At 40.2% G+C, this 16,224-nt stretch overlaps 1 protein-coding gene across 1 annotated transcript; it reads left to right on the top strand.

Moving 5' to 3' along the window:
• The first annotated feature begins 6,903 nt into the window (after positions 1-6,903).
• Positions 6,904-8,856, top strand: LOC130995793 (polyphenol oxidase I, chloroplastic-like). Its single transcript, XM_057921217.1, has one exon. The coding sequence runs from the start codon at positions 6,930-6,932 to the stop codon at positions 8,622-8,624; it is 1,695 nt and encodes a 564-aa protein (XP_057777200.1). The 5' UTR covers positions 6,904-6,929; the 3' UTR covers positions 8,625-8,856.
• The last annotated feature ends 7,368 nt before the right edge of the window (positions 8,857-16,224 follow it).

Below are 16,224 nucleotides of genomic sequence, written 5' to 3'. Positions count from 1 at the left end.
CCTAACCCTAGTCGCCTCCTCGCAGGACCATAACCTATATATACTACTTCATTAACACAATGAAAGGGGACGTCGTCATTGACATTCAATCTTATACTCACAATCTCTCAATCTGGTGCTCTCTCCGCTCTTCTGTTCCGCCTCCACGCTCACAACACTCTAGGGATCTGATCGCCCCGCTAGCCCGGACGTCCGTCGTCCCTTATTCCACACCGCTCATTAGCTTTCATTCAACTTTCGGGATATTCCGATCTCCCGGATACATCACTTATTACTACTATTTATTTATTTTGTTACGTTATTTACGCTTACTATTTCTATCAGTTTACTGACTTGAGCGTCGGAGGCCCTTCCATCGACACCCCCACCGGTGCTCTTCGGAGGGCTCTAACGTTGCTAGTGGTTTCAGGTTGCTAGTGCCCATCGATCCAGACGTTACTGACGTCGCTTTCGTGATTGTTGGATTCACCCCCTACAATTTGGCGCCCACCGTGGGGTCCTAGCAATCAAGCGAATCAACGTACTTTCCACAGAATCTCTACGAACATCAATCATGTCTGACGGTCACGAAGGATCCGAAACTCCCGACGCTCCCCACGTGACTGCTCAGGCTGACCTAGCCGCCCAGATCGCCGCCCTGACTGAACAGATGAATCAGGAGCGAGAGAGATGCAAAAAGTTGGAAAGGGAGAACGCCAACTTGTATGACCGTCTCGAAGCTATGGAACCTATCGAGATCATCGAACCTCTCAGCTTCCGAGCTCAAGTGTCTTCCATGCAGCCTCTGGGAGATACACCGATCACTCGCAAGGACGGATCCAACCACCTCATGACGGATCCGTCATCTTCGGTAAGAAACCGTAATGCAGTTGGTAACCAGACTGACCTTGGTCGTGTGACTCTGAATGCAGGTATTAACATGACAACATCCGCGCTGGAGCAAGTGCGGGAACCTGGGAAACCCAACCCGGACGCCAGAACGTCAGGGACACTCCGACAAGATGGAACAACCATCACCGGATGACAACATGCTCGAACCATCTTCACCACGCCGGGCGTAACAATGAGCAATACCGCCGTTGGAGGCCCACAACTCACTATGCTAGGGCTAAATCAGACGGCCACGCCGCCAACCCAGGTTAACCAACAGCCTGACGGACACGGTCCAAGGGAGTTCACCCAAGACCAGCTGTTCACCAATGAATTCACTCAACCAGCCACAACCGGCCCATACGCAGTCAGAGATGAAGACTTGGCAAGAAAGCTGGCGGAAATGGAGGCCTTGATCCAGCGAATTCCCGGTGTCCCGGCACCTATCCACAAAAGTTTAGAGAACTGCTATGTCGACTCGCTATTTGTGGATGAAATTGCCTTGGTGGAAATGCCCGTCAAGTTTAGCTTTCCGAGCATGCAAATGTTCGACGGCACGACGGATCCGACCGACCACATCGCTCAATATAAACAAAGGATGTTCACTGTCGCAATTCCTCGTGAATTGAGGCAGGCCTGCATGTGTAAGGGGTTCGGTTCTAGTCTGATAGGACCGGCCCTCCAGTGGTACACTAACCTTCCAAATTATTCTGTTTCAAGTTTTGCTCAACTAACAGATATATTTGTGCAGCAATATGCTAGTAGCAGGAAACTTGAAAAGATATCGGAGGATCTTTACGTCGTGGTGCAACAGCGTGGCGAGCCTCTTCGAGACTATATCAGCCGATTCAACAAAGAAAAGGTGTCCATCACCAATTGCAACACCCAAACAGCGGTCACCGCCTTCCGAAAGGGCCTTCTACCCGACTCAGACCTCTACAAAGACCTCACCAAATACCCTTGTAGAACAATGGAGGACGTCCTTGCCAAGGCATGGGCACAAATCAAATGGGAGGAAGATCAATACAGCCACCACCGATCTTCACCAAGCGGAAACACTAGAAGAGTCCAGGGTGGATAGAAGGACAAATGATAGGCGGTCTGAGCCTTACCCATCTTCACGACACGAATACAGAAGGAGACAGTATGACCAACCTTACGAGACGCGACCACGTGAAAGGGCCAAGATCCCAGAGTACAACTTATCTATCTCGCCAGCCGAGGCGGTCTTAGCTCTCAAGAATCTAGGCAACAAAGTCAAATGGCCAGAAAGGATGAGGGCCCCAGCTGACCAGAGGGACAGATCCAAATGGTGTGAGTTCCATGCAGATCATGGGCATCGGACAGAGGATTGCATCGCCCTCAGATTTGAAGTGGTCCACTTACTAAATCAAGGCCACCTCACCGATTACCTGACCGAAAAGGGCAAGCTTACCCTACAACAAGGAAGGGATAAACAAGAGAAACACAGAGACGACAGCCCGTCAGACCCGCCACACCATGAGAGAACTGTGAACGTGATATCCGGAGGCTCCGAAGTCAGCGGAATCACCCATTCAGCCGCCAAGAGACACGCCAGACATGAGCTCACGACAGACGACGGGAATCAAGAGGCCATGTGCCATGAGTTAGATCTCCTCGATGAGAAACGGAACAAAGCGAATATCAGACTAGCTTCCTACCAACAAAGCATCGCCAGACACTACAACAAACATATCCGTACTCGCACATTTAAGCCGGGCGATTGGGTGCTGCAAAAAGTGTTCCAGAACACCAAGGAAACAAGTGCGGGTAAATTAGCCCCGAATTGGGAAGGACCATATCTGATCACCAAAGTGGTTGGACGTGGAGCATACAAGTTGCAATCGACAGACGGACGTGAAATCAACAATAGTTGGAACGCCCTACATCTCAAGCAGTACCACGCTTGACCCTAAACTCTACAAATTTCACTTTATTTCAATAAGGTCTTCCGAGACCCATGTCATCTACTACAATTACTGACCTTTGCATGCAGGTCAGAACTACATCCGGGCTTGATCCCTTAAATGGATATGTAGGCAGCTCTAAGGAGCGCAGCCCCCCTCCCCTCACCCTCCCCCTCCCCCTCCACACCTCGCTAGAGAAATGGCCCTCGCCAGAGAAACGACTCTCGCCAGAGGAATGACTCCACACCCAGGGGGGAAAAACTTTAAATGCAAAAGGCGCAAGCCCATTTCACCCCGCATACATTACATTTAGCCTTAAGTTTAAACAACTAAGTCTAAATGGGGGGGATAAATTTTTTTATGTCAAAGGCTCACGCCCATCTCGCCCCGAACACCTTGAATTTAGCCTTAAGTTTAAACAACTAAGTCTAAATGGGGGGAAGAAAACTTCATTTAAAAGACGCAAGCCCGTCCCACCCCGAACGTCTTGAATTTAGACTTAAGTTTCGACAACTAAGTCTAAATGGGGGGAAGAACTTACTTATACAAGGCACAAGCCCGTTTCACGAACCTGAGGTAAAAACCCATCGCGTCCATCAGCGCAAAGTGCGCCTCTCCCAAACTGAAAATTTTTCACTTCGCCAGAGAAACGACTCTCGCCAGATAAATGGCTCTTGCCAGAGGTATGGCCTTCGCTAGAGAAATGGCTCTTGCCAGAGAAATCGCACTCGCTAGAGGAATGGCTCGTGTCAGAGAAACGGCATTCGCCGGAAAGATCACCAAAAGAGCGGGGAAATCTCCCGCCTAGGGGCGAATTTACTCTTATGCCTTCGATCACGCGAGGCGCATGTTTTAGCAATGATTTTACTATCTTACCCCCAGCATGGGTTTATAAATAGCCATGTACGCGTAATTTGAAACCTACGCTATCTTTGCTTGCAACACTACAGCAATTTACTCTCGTGCTCTCAACAATCCAATTATCCTCTCTCACCTTTCCAATCAAACATTAGGTACAATTCGCGATTCAACAACAATTCACCGATTGATTCTATATCTATTCATTTATGATTCATCACCACCATAACATCCAACGCCATTGGATACATTTTGGGCCTTTGAAAGTGCCGCGGTTCTAGGACGCCCAGTGTTATGTCACCCCGACCATTTAATTCCACGTTTTTCCGGCTCACCTATTTCACGCGAACTGCCGGGAATCAAAGAAAAGGGCAACGCCCTGCTCACTACGCGCACCCTATACAAGTTAAATTGCACTCCACAGTTGAAAAAATTCCAACTATGGAGTGGGGGACAAACTGTAGTGGATAAAATCCGACTGACCAGAGGTCAGCGAAATCCTCGCCAGAGGAATCAGCGAAGTTCTCGCCAGAGGAATCAGCGAAACCCTCGCCAGAGGAATCAGCGAAACCCTCGTCAGAGGAATCAGCGAAATGATACCTCTTCTCTGGCAGAGGCGCGATCCCTTTGCTCTGGCATCGACATGATCCCTCTGCTCTGGCAGAGGCGCGATCCCTCTGCTCTGGCAGCGACATGATCCCTCTGCTCTGGCAGAGGCGCGATCCCTCTGCTCTGGCAGCGACATGATCCCTCTGCTCTGGCAGAGGCGCGATCCCTCTGCTTTGGCAGCGACACGATCCCTCTGCTCTGGCAGAGGCGCGATCCCTCTGCTTTGGCAGCGGCATGATTCCTCTGCTCTGGCAGAGGCGCGATCCCTCTGCTTTGGCAGCGGCATGATCTCTCTGCTCCGGCAGTGGCGCGATCCCTCTGCTTTAGCAGCAGCGCCATAGTAAATATCTCAACACGAAAGTATACAAACTGGATTATAAGCTTACGAAAACCTAGTCAAACATGGGTGACTAGGTCAAACGAAAGTCGCAGAAGATCGTTTCCTAAAAACTCGGAACCGCTAGGGTTTCAAAGAATATTCCAACAAACCCTAACCCTAGTCGCCTCCTCGCAGGACCATAACCTATATATACTACTTCATTAACACAATGAAAGGGGACGCCGTCATTGGCATTCAATCTTATACTCACAATCTCTCAATCTGGTGCTCTCTCCGCTCTTCTGTTCCGCCTCCACGCTCACAACACTCTAGGGATCCGATCGCCCCGCTAGCCCGGACGTCCGTCGTCCCTTATTCCACACCGCTCATTAGCTTTCATTCAACTTCCGGGATATTCCGATCTCCCGGGTACATCACTTATTACTACTATTTATTTATTTCGTTACGTTATTTACGCTTACTATTTCTATCAGTTTACTGACTTGAGCGTCGGAGGCCCTTCCATCGACACCCCCACCGGTGCTCTTCGGAGGGCTCTAACGTTGCTAGTGGTTTCAGGTTGCTAGTGCCCATCGATCCAGACGTTACTGACGTCGCTTCCGTGATTGTTGGATTCACCCCCTACATAGACCAAGTCCAGGATCCAATGTCCTCCTTAGTAGCCGATTATTGATTTATCTAGAAAAGAGTTGAAATAGTAAGAAATGTCAAATTCAAAAAATAGCACGATTTGGTAAATTGCCGCAAAATTCATGAAGTTTGGACGAATCAGCACCCTAGTCTAGCCAAAACCTTTGAGTCATAGGAAATTCTAGCCAAACAAATAAAAATATGAAAATAATTGCATTTATAACAGTATAAAATATACTTTTACACACTTTTCAGAAGCGAAAAAGTGTGTAATAGCGTAAAAACACTGTTACACACTTTTTCACAATCACACACTTTTACGTTATTTTACACTGTTACACACTTTTTCACAATAACGTAAAAGTGTGTGATTGTGAAAAAGTGTGTAACAGTGTAAAATACACTATTACACGATTTTCGTGATTATTACACGATTTTTGAAAAAGTGTGTAACAATGTATTTTACATTGTTACACACTTTTTTGCAATTACACACTTTTATGTTATTACACACTTTTGCGAAAAAGTGTGTAACAGTATTAAGGGTATAATTGTACATTTACGTTAGAAAAGACTATTTTTTAATATTTTTATTTGGGTGGACATTTTTTCCTTTTCTTATACAAGAAGGGCTAATTGAGCCCATTAACTCTTTTTAGTTTTACACACAATCACAAAATATGAAATTTGAAATAAAATATATCAAGTCTTAATTATTCTAATTTTTCCCTTAATTTTAAATTATCTCGAAATTTAAAAGAAGTTTACTATTACAACCTAACGCAAGAAACTTACAAGCAATCAAACATTAATCCACAAGAAAATAAAAATAAAAAATGTAACATATTAAAATTTAGAGTATTTTATTGCAAATTTCAAAGATTGTGTGCAAAGCTAAAATTTTATTTTATTTTTTTCTTGTGGATTTGTATGATTGCGAGGGAAAGTTTATTTTCATATTGAATTGCAGAGTTTATCAAATGCATTATATATACGAGATATATATGAGCTTCTTGTGTTAGCTTGAAGTTGTATTTTTTATGTAAAAAAAATAGGGGAAATTCTAAATTGGAGAAAAATTAGAAATAGTTAAAATTTTGTGTATTTTATTTCAAATTTCAAAGGTTGTGTGCAAAACCAGAATTCGTCCAAACTTAATGTATTATATGATAATTTTCCCTTCTATATATGATATTTTAGGTAGGATACATAATACAAAACATTATTATATATACTATATATATAGTAATATAATTTTTAATAGACTAAATTGTCATAATTATATATATTGCAAATAATTTAATATATATAACTAATCACAATCTTACATTCTTATACGTACACAAGGCATTTCAATCAAATACAACAAACATTATCTCTTATATATATTGCCCAATAAATAAACCCCAATAGTATCAAAAGTGACATTTGTTCAAGATAAATCAAGTCCACTATCAGGGCGCACTGTTAGACTTGCCATTGGTTCTTTAAATAATATCGATATCTCTTTATTTTTGTTAACTAACAACAATTGTGCACATTGGTCGTATTTTGTACTATGATGATGCTCTAAAGTCAATGAATTAAATTTATAAGAACCTAACTATTAAATGCTTTCATAACAATCAAATTCATAAATTCCCTCCATATATATATGTGCCTCTTAGCACACTTAGAAATCACAACAGAAAACCATGGCCTCTCTTCAATCTTCATGCATGGTGCTCACCCACAACCGCATTTGTCCTCTAGTCAAGCCATCCCACCACTTTCCCAATGCAAGGCTAACTTATCGCTTTCACGTCTCATGCAGCAGCAACGGCGGCGTAGACCGCAGAAACATGCTCCTTGGGCTTGGAGGTTTGTACGGTGCAGCCAACCTCATCTCTGATTCCAAAGCTTACGCCGACCCCATTCAACCGCCGGATATCAAGAGTTGCGGTGTTGCAGACGTCCACGGAGACCCTCTCGACGTCAACTGTTGCCCGCCAAACTCAGACACTATCATAGACTACGAGCTGCCGTCCGTGACGAGTCTGCGCGTGAGGCCTGCGGCGCACAAGCTTAACCACGGATACCTTACCAAGTATGAAAAAGCCATTCAGCTGATGCGGGAGTTAGACAAGAAAGACCCTAGCGATCCCCGCGGCTTCACTCAGCAGGCCAACGTCCATTGCGCTTACTGCAACGGCGCCTACGATCAGGTTGACTACGAAGGCACCGACATCTCAATCCACTACTCCTGGCTCTTCTTTCCATTCCACAGGTGGTACCTCTATTTCTACGAGAGGATTTTGGGGAGTCTCATCGGTGACCCCACATTTGCCTTGCCCTTCTGGAATTGGGACAACCCTAGGGGCATGCAGCTACCTGCGATATTTGACAACCCTCACTCGCCCCTATACGATATCAACCGCAACCCGAGCAATCGGCCCCCTGCCATCGTCGATCTTGCCCTAAGCGGCAAGACAGATGATGAACAGCTGGTGAGGAGCAATCTGAGCACTATGTACAAAGAAATGTTGAGCAGCGTGGATGATACAAATGGCTTCATGGGGCAGCCTTACTGCGCCGGCATGACGCCCCCCGGGTCCGCCAGCGGAGGGACGGTGGAGCGAGGGTCTCACACCAGCGTCCATAGGTGGGTCGGACACCCCGACAACAAGTACCACGAAGATCTCGGAAACTTCTACTCCGCCGGGAGGGACCCAGCCTTCTACTCCCATCACTCTAATGTCGATAGGATGTGGACTATATGGAAACATCTCAAAACCAAAGTTCCAAAGGATATCAACAAACCTGACTACCTCAACGCTTCATTCTTGTTTTACGACGAGAACCAGAAGCTCGTGCGTGTTAAGGTCGCCGATGCCTTGGACAACAGAAAAATGGGGTACGACTACGAGAAGGTCGAGATGCCGTGGATGTACTACCGGCCGCCGAGGAGGTCGGCCAGAGTCAGAATCCAGGATATATCCAAAGGAGCAGAGAATCCAGAAAAAGTGTTCCCCCTCAGCCTCAACAGGATTGTTAGGGTTTTGATTTCCAAAAGAAGCCCGGGAAAAGTCGATGAGGTGCTGGTGTTGGAGGACATACATACCGATCCCACCGAGTTCGTCAAGTTTGACATCTACGTCAATGACGAAGACGATGAGCCTAAGGATGTGGACAAGGCCGAGTATGCGGGAACCTTCTCGCAGCTGCCGCACAGGGTTCATCACTCTAACAGACACAAGGGGTCCATGAAGTTGAGCTTGAAGGAACTATACGAGGACATTGACATCCACGAGGATGATACTACAGTGGTTGTCACCTTGGTTCCTCGTGCCAACGGCCACCGTGTCACCATCGCTGGTATCAAAATTGTTAAGTCGCGCTCTTCTGCTTAATTACTTTCGGTGTTTACAATAATTTGAGTTTTAATTAATAACTTGTGATAACAAGTTGTCTCTTGTTTCGATGGTTATGGGATCAATGTGCCTTTGTAATATTTATAGCTTCCTATTAGCATAAATAATTGTGCATCATGCCAAGGAAATGTACTGCTCTTTGTAATAACTTTCTCTATTCGTATATTGAAATAGTGAAACTATATATCCATTAGTTTTTTCAAAGTGGTCATGTATGAGTTTCCACCATTTTATACATATATATAAAATTATTAATTAAGCATAATTAAGATGGCCGTATAGGTTCAGATAGTGATGGTTTACACCAAAAATACAAGTGTTAATGGTGGAAAATACACAAAATAGATAGTAAAAAATCAAATGTTAGTCACGGTCTTATTGTTGGTTGCTTATTTGATTATATTATAGCTACCTCTTGTAATTCTCAAAAAGAAATTGCGATTTTTATGAAGTGACATTTTAAATTTTAATTTAATAAAGAGGACATTTTTACCCATTAACACTTTAGATAATGAGAAACAACCTGCGAAGCTCAATACAATTTTTTGTAGAAAAGTTAATCTAGAATAATTCAATAGGAATCAAAAGAAGAGCATTGGACATCCAAACAGTACCTTACCGCAGTGGTTCAAAGGTGGTTGTGTAGTCGCTATAGTTACATTGTCGTTTAACGTACACACACGTTTCCTTAATTTTTAATGTGAAAATTTCAACTGTTGCGTTTATTACCTTTTAGACAACGTTTACTTTGATGGATAAATTTATCCATGGAAAATGATGGATAACAAAAATTTATACTTTTAAATATCTCATTTCTTTTCCAACATTTGACACAAAAACATTTTTCCTTTCGTATTTTCACTTTAAAGATGCATAATATTATCCACTCAAAAATGGAGGGATAATGTTATCCATCATTGAAGTGAAAATAAGGAATGAAAAATAGTGAACTTCTCTTTTGTGTAAAATGTGGGAAAAGAAATTAAACATTTAAAGGCATAAATTTTTGTTATTCATCATTTTCCATGGATAAATTTATCCATCAAAGTAAACGCAGCCTAATGTTTGAAAGTTCAAACAGGCCATCATTCCTTGATGAACTAACATTATATTCGTTATGATCAATCACGTAACTCATTTTAGTCATTTTATTTAATGGATTTATATTTTCAGTATGAAATATGACTTCAAATTATATATTAAATTGAAATACTATATGAAAATAGATAAATATGAATGAACTTGTACCTAACCCTAAATATAATCTTTGAGATTGATCAATATATATCTAATGTCTTTTAAATTATTATTAATAATTTATACTAAATAAAAATATATAATTGCAAAAAATATCCTTAGTCTATGAGTAGGAAAATATCCATAATTTAAGCTCACACATAACAAGGTTAATAATTAGTACTTCCTCTGTCCCACTTCAAGTGTCCTATTTCTTTTCGGCACTGTAATTTAAGAAAATGTTAATTAGATTATTAAGTGGTATAGTGTAAAGTTGAAAAGCTGATGTGAGCCTCAAAGATTATCACTTTTTGAGATTAAGTTTTTCCATAAAGGGAAGCAAAACATTTAAAGTGGGACAGCTCAAAAAGAACAAGATACTTGAAGTGTGACAGATGGAGTAATATATATTTTTTTTCAAATGTTAGATATATCATAGCTTTAATATTGTATATATACATTTTTTTCGAAGTATTGCATGTGCATGATAAAAGAAATTTTTAAATTTTGTAGTATTGAATTATATACATATGTATTGAATCCATTATTAATGCATTGAATGATTTTTTTTTTTTTTGAGCAAATGAATTTTTTGTTTTTAAATACATACAATACAAATCTGAATAAAAAATTATGAATGAAAAATGCGCATGGAAGAGAGAGAAAATGAGAGAAGAGAAAAAATATTGAATGAAAAAAGTCCATGAAAATATTATTGTAATTAATGTAGGAAATTTAAGTGGGAAAGGTTCAACTACTGATAAATTCCTCCAGGGCAGTAGGTAGCGTTTCTGAATTGCATCAGAAGTCAAGTATGTTCTTCTTTTAATTAATTGTCATTTATTTTTAGGCAAACTTTTAATTAATTGTCATTTATGCTTCAGAATAAATGAAAAGAGACACTTGTCAGAAGTTGAGTATTTTAACTTTATTTTAATATTTGTATATGGTTTAATATTGTTGGCGTGGACCAATCATATGTGCGTGTATATATGTATTATATTTAGGTCTCCCAAGGCCTTCTTCACCATGTGGATCGGGTCAATCCGCGTCAGTTTCACCCATCCTCTATTAATTTATTATACATAAATCATATTTTTAATGAGAATAAATGACACTTATTAATAATATATGATATTTTTATCAATTACAAATGAATTGTCACAATATAAAACAAGATACAAAGACAACGAAATGCAGTTCAGTTAATAAGAACTTCCCCATCAATCACTAGATCGAGGTTTGAATCAGGGGCGGATCTAGGATTCAATGTTAGGGGGGCTGAATCTATTGGACTACGGTGCTTGAAAATATTTACACGGGGGTTCGGGGGCGGGAGCCCCCGAAGCAATTTTTTTGAGCATTCCGTACACTCCATTTCATACATTTTTTCAACAATCACTTAATATAATAAGATAATTGTTCGCAATTCAATTAATTCAACATCAAGTAGATTGAAAGCATATAAAAACGTACTTTTATTCATTTTTCTTAAAAAAAAATTGTTTCATCTTCTAAACAAATAAACTAATTTTCATTGTTAGTAATTAGTAATTTTACTTTTACCTTTAGAATTGACTCAAATTTAACATTAAAAATTAACTAAGAAAGAAAAAATGATAAAAATAATACTATAAATGTAACAACTCAATGTGTTGAGCAATTAATATGGATAGTTGGATACTATAAATAATGTATTACTACATTTTTTCTTGTATTTTTTTATTTATATACACATATATATAGATATAAAACAAAATAATAAATATATATATCTATAATTTAAAAAAAAAAAAAAAACTCAAAATTGGGAGGGGGCTGAAGCCCCCCTAGCCCCCCCCCCCCCCCTGGATCCGCCACTGGTTTGAATGACCGCAGAGGGAAAATGAAGAATCATTATTAATCATTTTTTAAGATAGTATATATATTATATAATAATATATTGATTTTTTTTTCTTAACATTGATACTTCTTTTAAATACAAATAATACTTCAGAAAATGATATTCTATAAAAATAAATTACATTTTGAATAAAAATAAATGATATTTTTACAAATAATATTGTTAATAAATAGAAATGACACTTTGAATAATAAAAATATATTAATTTATAAGTTGAACCGAGAGACAAGCACGAGTTGCGAAATGCACGGTACGGCCATGATGGGAGAAAATTTGTGTTTAAAAATATGAATAATTATGCATAAATACATGAACTTTCACCTAAATTTAATTTTGTACATAAATTCAAAATTTTTGTCTCTAAATTATTGTATTTAAACGAAATTATTCTTTTAGAATGTGATATACTATTATAATATTATGTTTCTCTTGTTTTTTTTGGAGCTCGGAAACAGGAGGTTGAACCTAAATCTTTATGTTAACATAGAAGTATGTTACTTAATATTATGTTTCTCTTTAAATAACATTACATTTGTATAAGATTAATATTACATTACATATTACTGATTTTAGCATTGCATATGCTATGTTTTAACACTACTTTTCTAATGTTTCAGACTTTTTTGCAACCATCATATTCGCAAAAATACGACCATACTTCAAGATGTTATTCATAGGGTTAATTACGCTAAAACACGCGAACTTTGGCCCGATTTTCAAATTTTCCATATACTTTAAATTTTGTCTGGATTTCCCTGAATTTAGGCCCGCGTTCAATTTTTCCACAATTTTTGCTCCGACCAAGTGCCGAACTGACTTGTCTCTGACGTGTCTCCTACCTGGCAGTATAGACGACGACGTCGTTTTGCGAGCAATATTAAAAGACGTCGTTTACATAGTAAATAACCTAAATGACGTCATTTCAGGCTAGGGTATGAAAAGTCTTGGTTTACCTTAAACTTATTATTGTTCCCGTTGTAAATTCCATTTCACCATTGTTTGACTTGCACTGTGGAGACGATTTTGACGCGGAGAAGACGACGATAGCTTTGACGAAAGGAGACGTTGACGAGAAGTTGTTGTTGCGCTGAGAAGCAAATTTTGACGAGAAGAACCGCGAGTTGAAGGCTCGAAAATCTCGCGTTTGGTATTTCGATTTTGGAGGAAAAAATGGACGATAGGTACGAGCTTCACTCATTTCATTTGTTTCTTCGCTTTCATCGCCTATTGCTTAGTCCATGAGAGCTTCTAGGGTTTAGTTGAGTTTCGAAGTTCCGAAATCTGTAAGTCCATTTCGACCTAAATCCTCTTTTTTGTGTTTCTTTGGCAATGCAGCGATGAATTTGGGTTGTGTATATATCACGGAGGGAAGTTCGTTACGATAGGAACCAGCAGCAGATTGTATTCTGGTGGTGAATTGACATGTAGATATGGCTTAGATAGAGATAGGTTTGGCTATCTTGATTTGGAGGAGGAAGTACAGAAATTAGGATACGTATCTTGGAAGTGTCTAGCATATAAGGTCCCTAGAACTCTTGTTTATATGGAATTGATTGAGGATAAGCATGTGATGCAAATGTTGAAGCACATCTCCAGGTCTTGCCGATCTATCTCTGTTTATGTAGATGATGGGAAGAGGGAAGTGGTTAAGGCTATGACTGAAGTGGTTACTAAGACAGTGACAAAGACAATCACTACTACTAAGAGGAGTGTTGGCAAGGAAGGGGGGAAGTCTGAGAAGGTTAAGGAGAAGGTAGATGTGGGAGGGCAGAAAGTAGACAAGGGAAAGGGTAAAGTAGAACAGGGAGGGGAAAAGGGAGAAGTGGGAGATGATGTTGTGTCACAATATTCCCAATTGACAGATGCATCAGAATGGAGCACTGATGAGGATGATGATGATTATTGCCCAGGGGAGGAAGATGAGGAGTTAGTGGAATCTGAAGACAGTCTAGGAGATATGGAATTAGGTTCTGATGATGATGAATATGAACAAGCTAGGGTGAATCTGAGAGAGGGTTTAGGTGTCTTGGGAGATAATATGTCAGATAATGAATTGTCACTTGAGGCTGAGAACTCAGATAGACAATTAGTTAGGAGTAAGCAGCCTAAGGTGGTATATGATCCCAAAATGGATATTGCAGATTTGCAATTGGTACTAGGAATGAGATTTGAGGATGGTTTTCAATGCAAAAATGCATTAGTTAGTTGGAGCATAGTGAAAGGGCATCCTATCCATTTCAGGAGGGTCAACAAAGAGCAATGTGAGGCCTACTGTGAAGAGCCTTGTATGTGGAGGGTATTTGCAAGCACTGTTCAGAAGGAAAAGAGTCTTGTAGTTAAAGTGCTTGGTGATGATCACACTTGCACATTTGCTGTCCAGAATAGACAAGCAAGCTACAAGTGGATTGGTGAGCAGTACATTGAGGTGTTTAGAGTAAGGCCTCAAATGATGGTGGAGGAGTTCAGAAATGATGTCAAGAGAAGGTTCAATATTGCTATTCCTAATGGCAGATTATATAGGGCTAAGGCTTACGCTCTAGAGACACTGAGAGGATCAGTGACTGGCCACTATGCAAAGCTAAGGAGTTATATATCTGAGCTTATGAGAGTTGACAGAGAAGGGAGATTTGAATTACTGGTAGGTGATGGTACAATATTTAAAGGGTTGTATATAGGTTTTAGTGCTCTGAAAAAGGGATTTGTGGAGGGATGTAGACCCATCATAGGCCTAGATGGTTGTTTCCTGAAGACTCATCTAGGAGGGCAGCTTCTTTGTGCTATTGGAAATGATGGAAATAATCAGATGTATCCAATTGCTTGGGCGGTTGTTGAAGTGGAAAATGAGGCATGTTGGGCATGGTTTATCTCTATGTTGCTTGAAGAACTTGGTGTTACAGATGGTTCAGGTTACACGTTCATATCGGATCAACAAAAGGTAAATAATTCTACATATACTGAATTTGTTGAATTTACATATACAGATGTTACATTTACTTACATTACAGTGTTATTGAATTTGTTGTAGGGTTTGACAAATGCTATAAAGGACTTAGCTCCTTTTGCTGAGCATTGGAACTGCGCACGCCATGTTTATATGAATTGGAAAAAGCAGTTCAAAGGAGTAACACTAAAGCACATGTTCTGGGAAGGTGTTAGAAGTTCATACAAGGAGGAGTGGGATGCAGCAATGGACAAGTTGAAGGCAGAGAACATGATGGCTTATGAGAATTTCATTGAGAGAGACCCATCCAGGTTCTGTAAAGCCTTTATATCTACTGCATGTGTGAGTGATATGGTAGATAATAATGTGTCTGAAACCTTTAATGGGTACATACTAAATGCTAGAGGGAAGCATCTAATACATATGTTGGAAGCAATTAGAAGTGGCCTTAGGGAGAGACAATTTCAGAAGTTAAAACATGTTGAAAGTGTGGCTGATGTGTTAACACCTGCTGTTAGAAAAAAAGTTGAAAAATTGAAGAGTTTGGCTAGGTTCTGTACAGCTCACCCTGGGCTAGGGGGTAAGTTTGAGGTTGAGAACAAGGATGATAGATTCATAGTTTCTTTACCTGAAAGAAACTGCAGCTGTAGAGTTTGGGAGCTCACTGGCATTCCATGTATCCATGCCATTTCTGCTATCCATTTCATGAAGGAAGATCCATTGGAGCCAATAAATGGTGAAAGACAATGGCCCAAGGCAGTAGGCTATCCAGTTCAACCTCCACAAGTGAGGGTTATGCCTGGGAGGCCAAAGAAGAAAAGGAGAAGGGATAAGGATGAGAAGGATCCCAAAAATCTTTCTAGACTGACTAGGGCAGGAACTGTTATGACATGCCAAAATTGTTTTCAGTTAGGTCACAATTCCAGAGGGTGCAAGAATGAGACTGTGGAGAAAGAGAAGCCAGAAAAGAGAAAGCCAAGAAGACCAAGGAAACACCCTAGGCCAGATGATGATGTGAACTCAGGTGGAGCAAGTAAGAGTAAGAAGAAGAGTAAGAGTAAGACCCTAGCTATGGAACGAGCACAGGTACAAGCATCATTTTCATATTTTCCAGTCATGTAGAATTTGTTTGATTCAATGTTGATTCTAACTATGTTTCTAATGCTTGTTGTAGGCATCAAAGGGTGTAGGGCACTTTGTGGGAGAGGAGACAGGAAACTCTTACATTTGCTCTGGGAGTATAGTGCATCAAGTACCAAGAGGGGAAGAACTATCATCTCAAGTGCCAACCCAACAATCCCAAACTAAGAACTGACTATTGAAGCTGTCCTTATTTTGAAGTGGTTTTAAATGTCCAAAGTTAGCTCAGAAACTTGTTTTTGAAGTTCAAACTTATGAGACTCCTATTACTATGTATTTTGTATTTTCTTTTGCTGATGTCTACAAATTCCATATTATATGAATGGAGCCATATTTTATTTTGAAGATGCCAATGTGTC

Source organism: Salvia miltiorrhiza, chromosome 7 (assembly GCF_028751815.1).
Source record: "Salvia miltiorrhiza cultivar Shanhuang (shh) chromosome 7, IMPLAD_Smil_shh, whole genome shotgun sequence".
NCBI lineage: Eukaryota > Viridiplantae > Streptophyta > Magnoliopsida > Lamiales > Lamiaceae > Salvia > Salvia miltiorrhiza.
The sequence above is the reverse complement of the archived record's forward strand: the minus strand, read 5'-3'. Positions and strand labels throughout refer to the sequence as shown.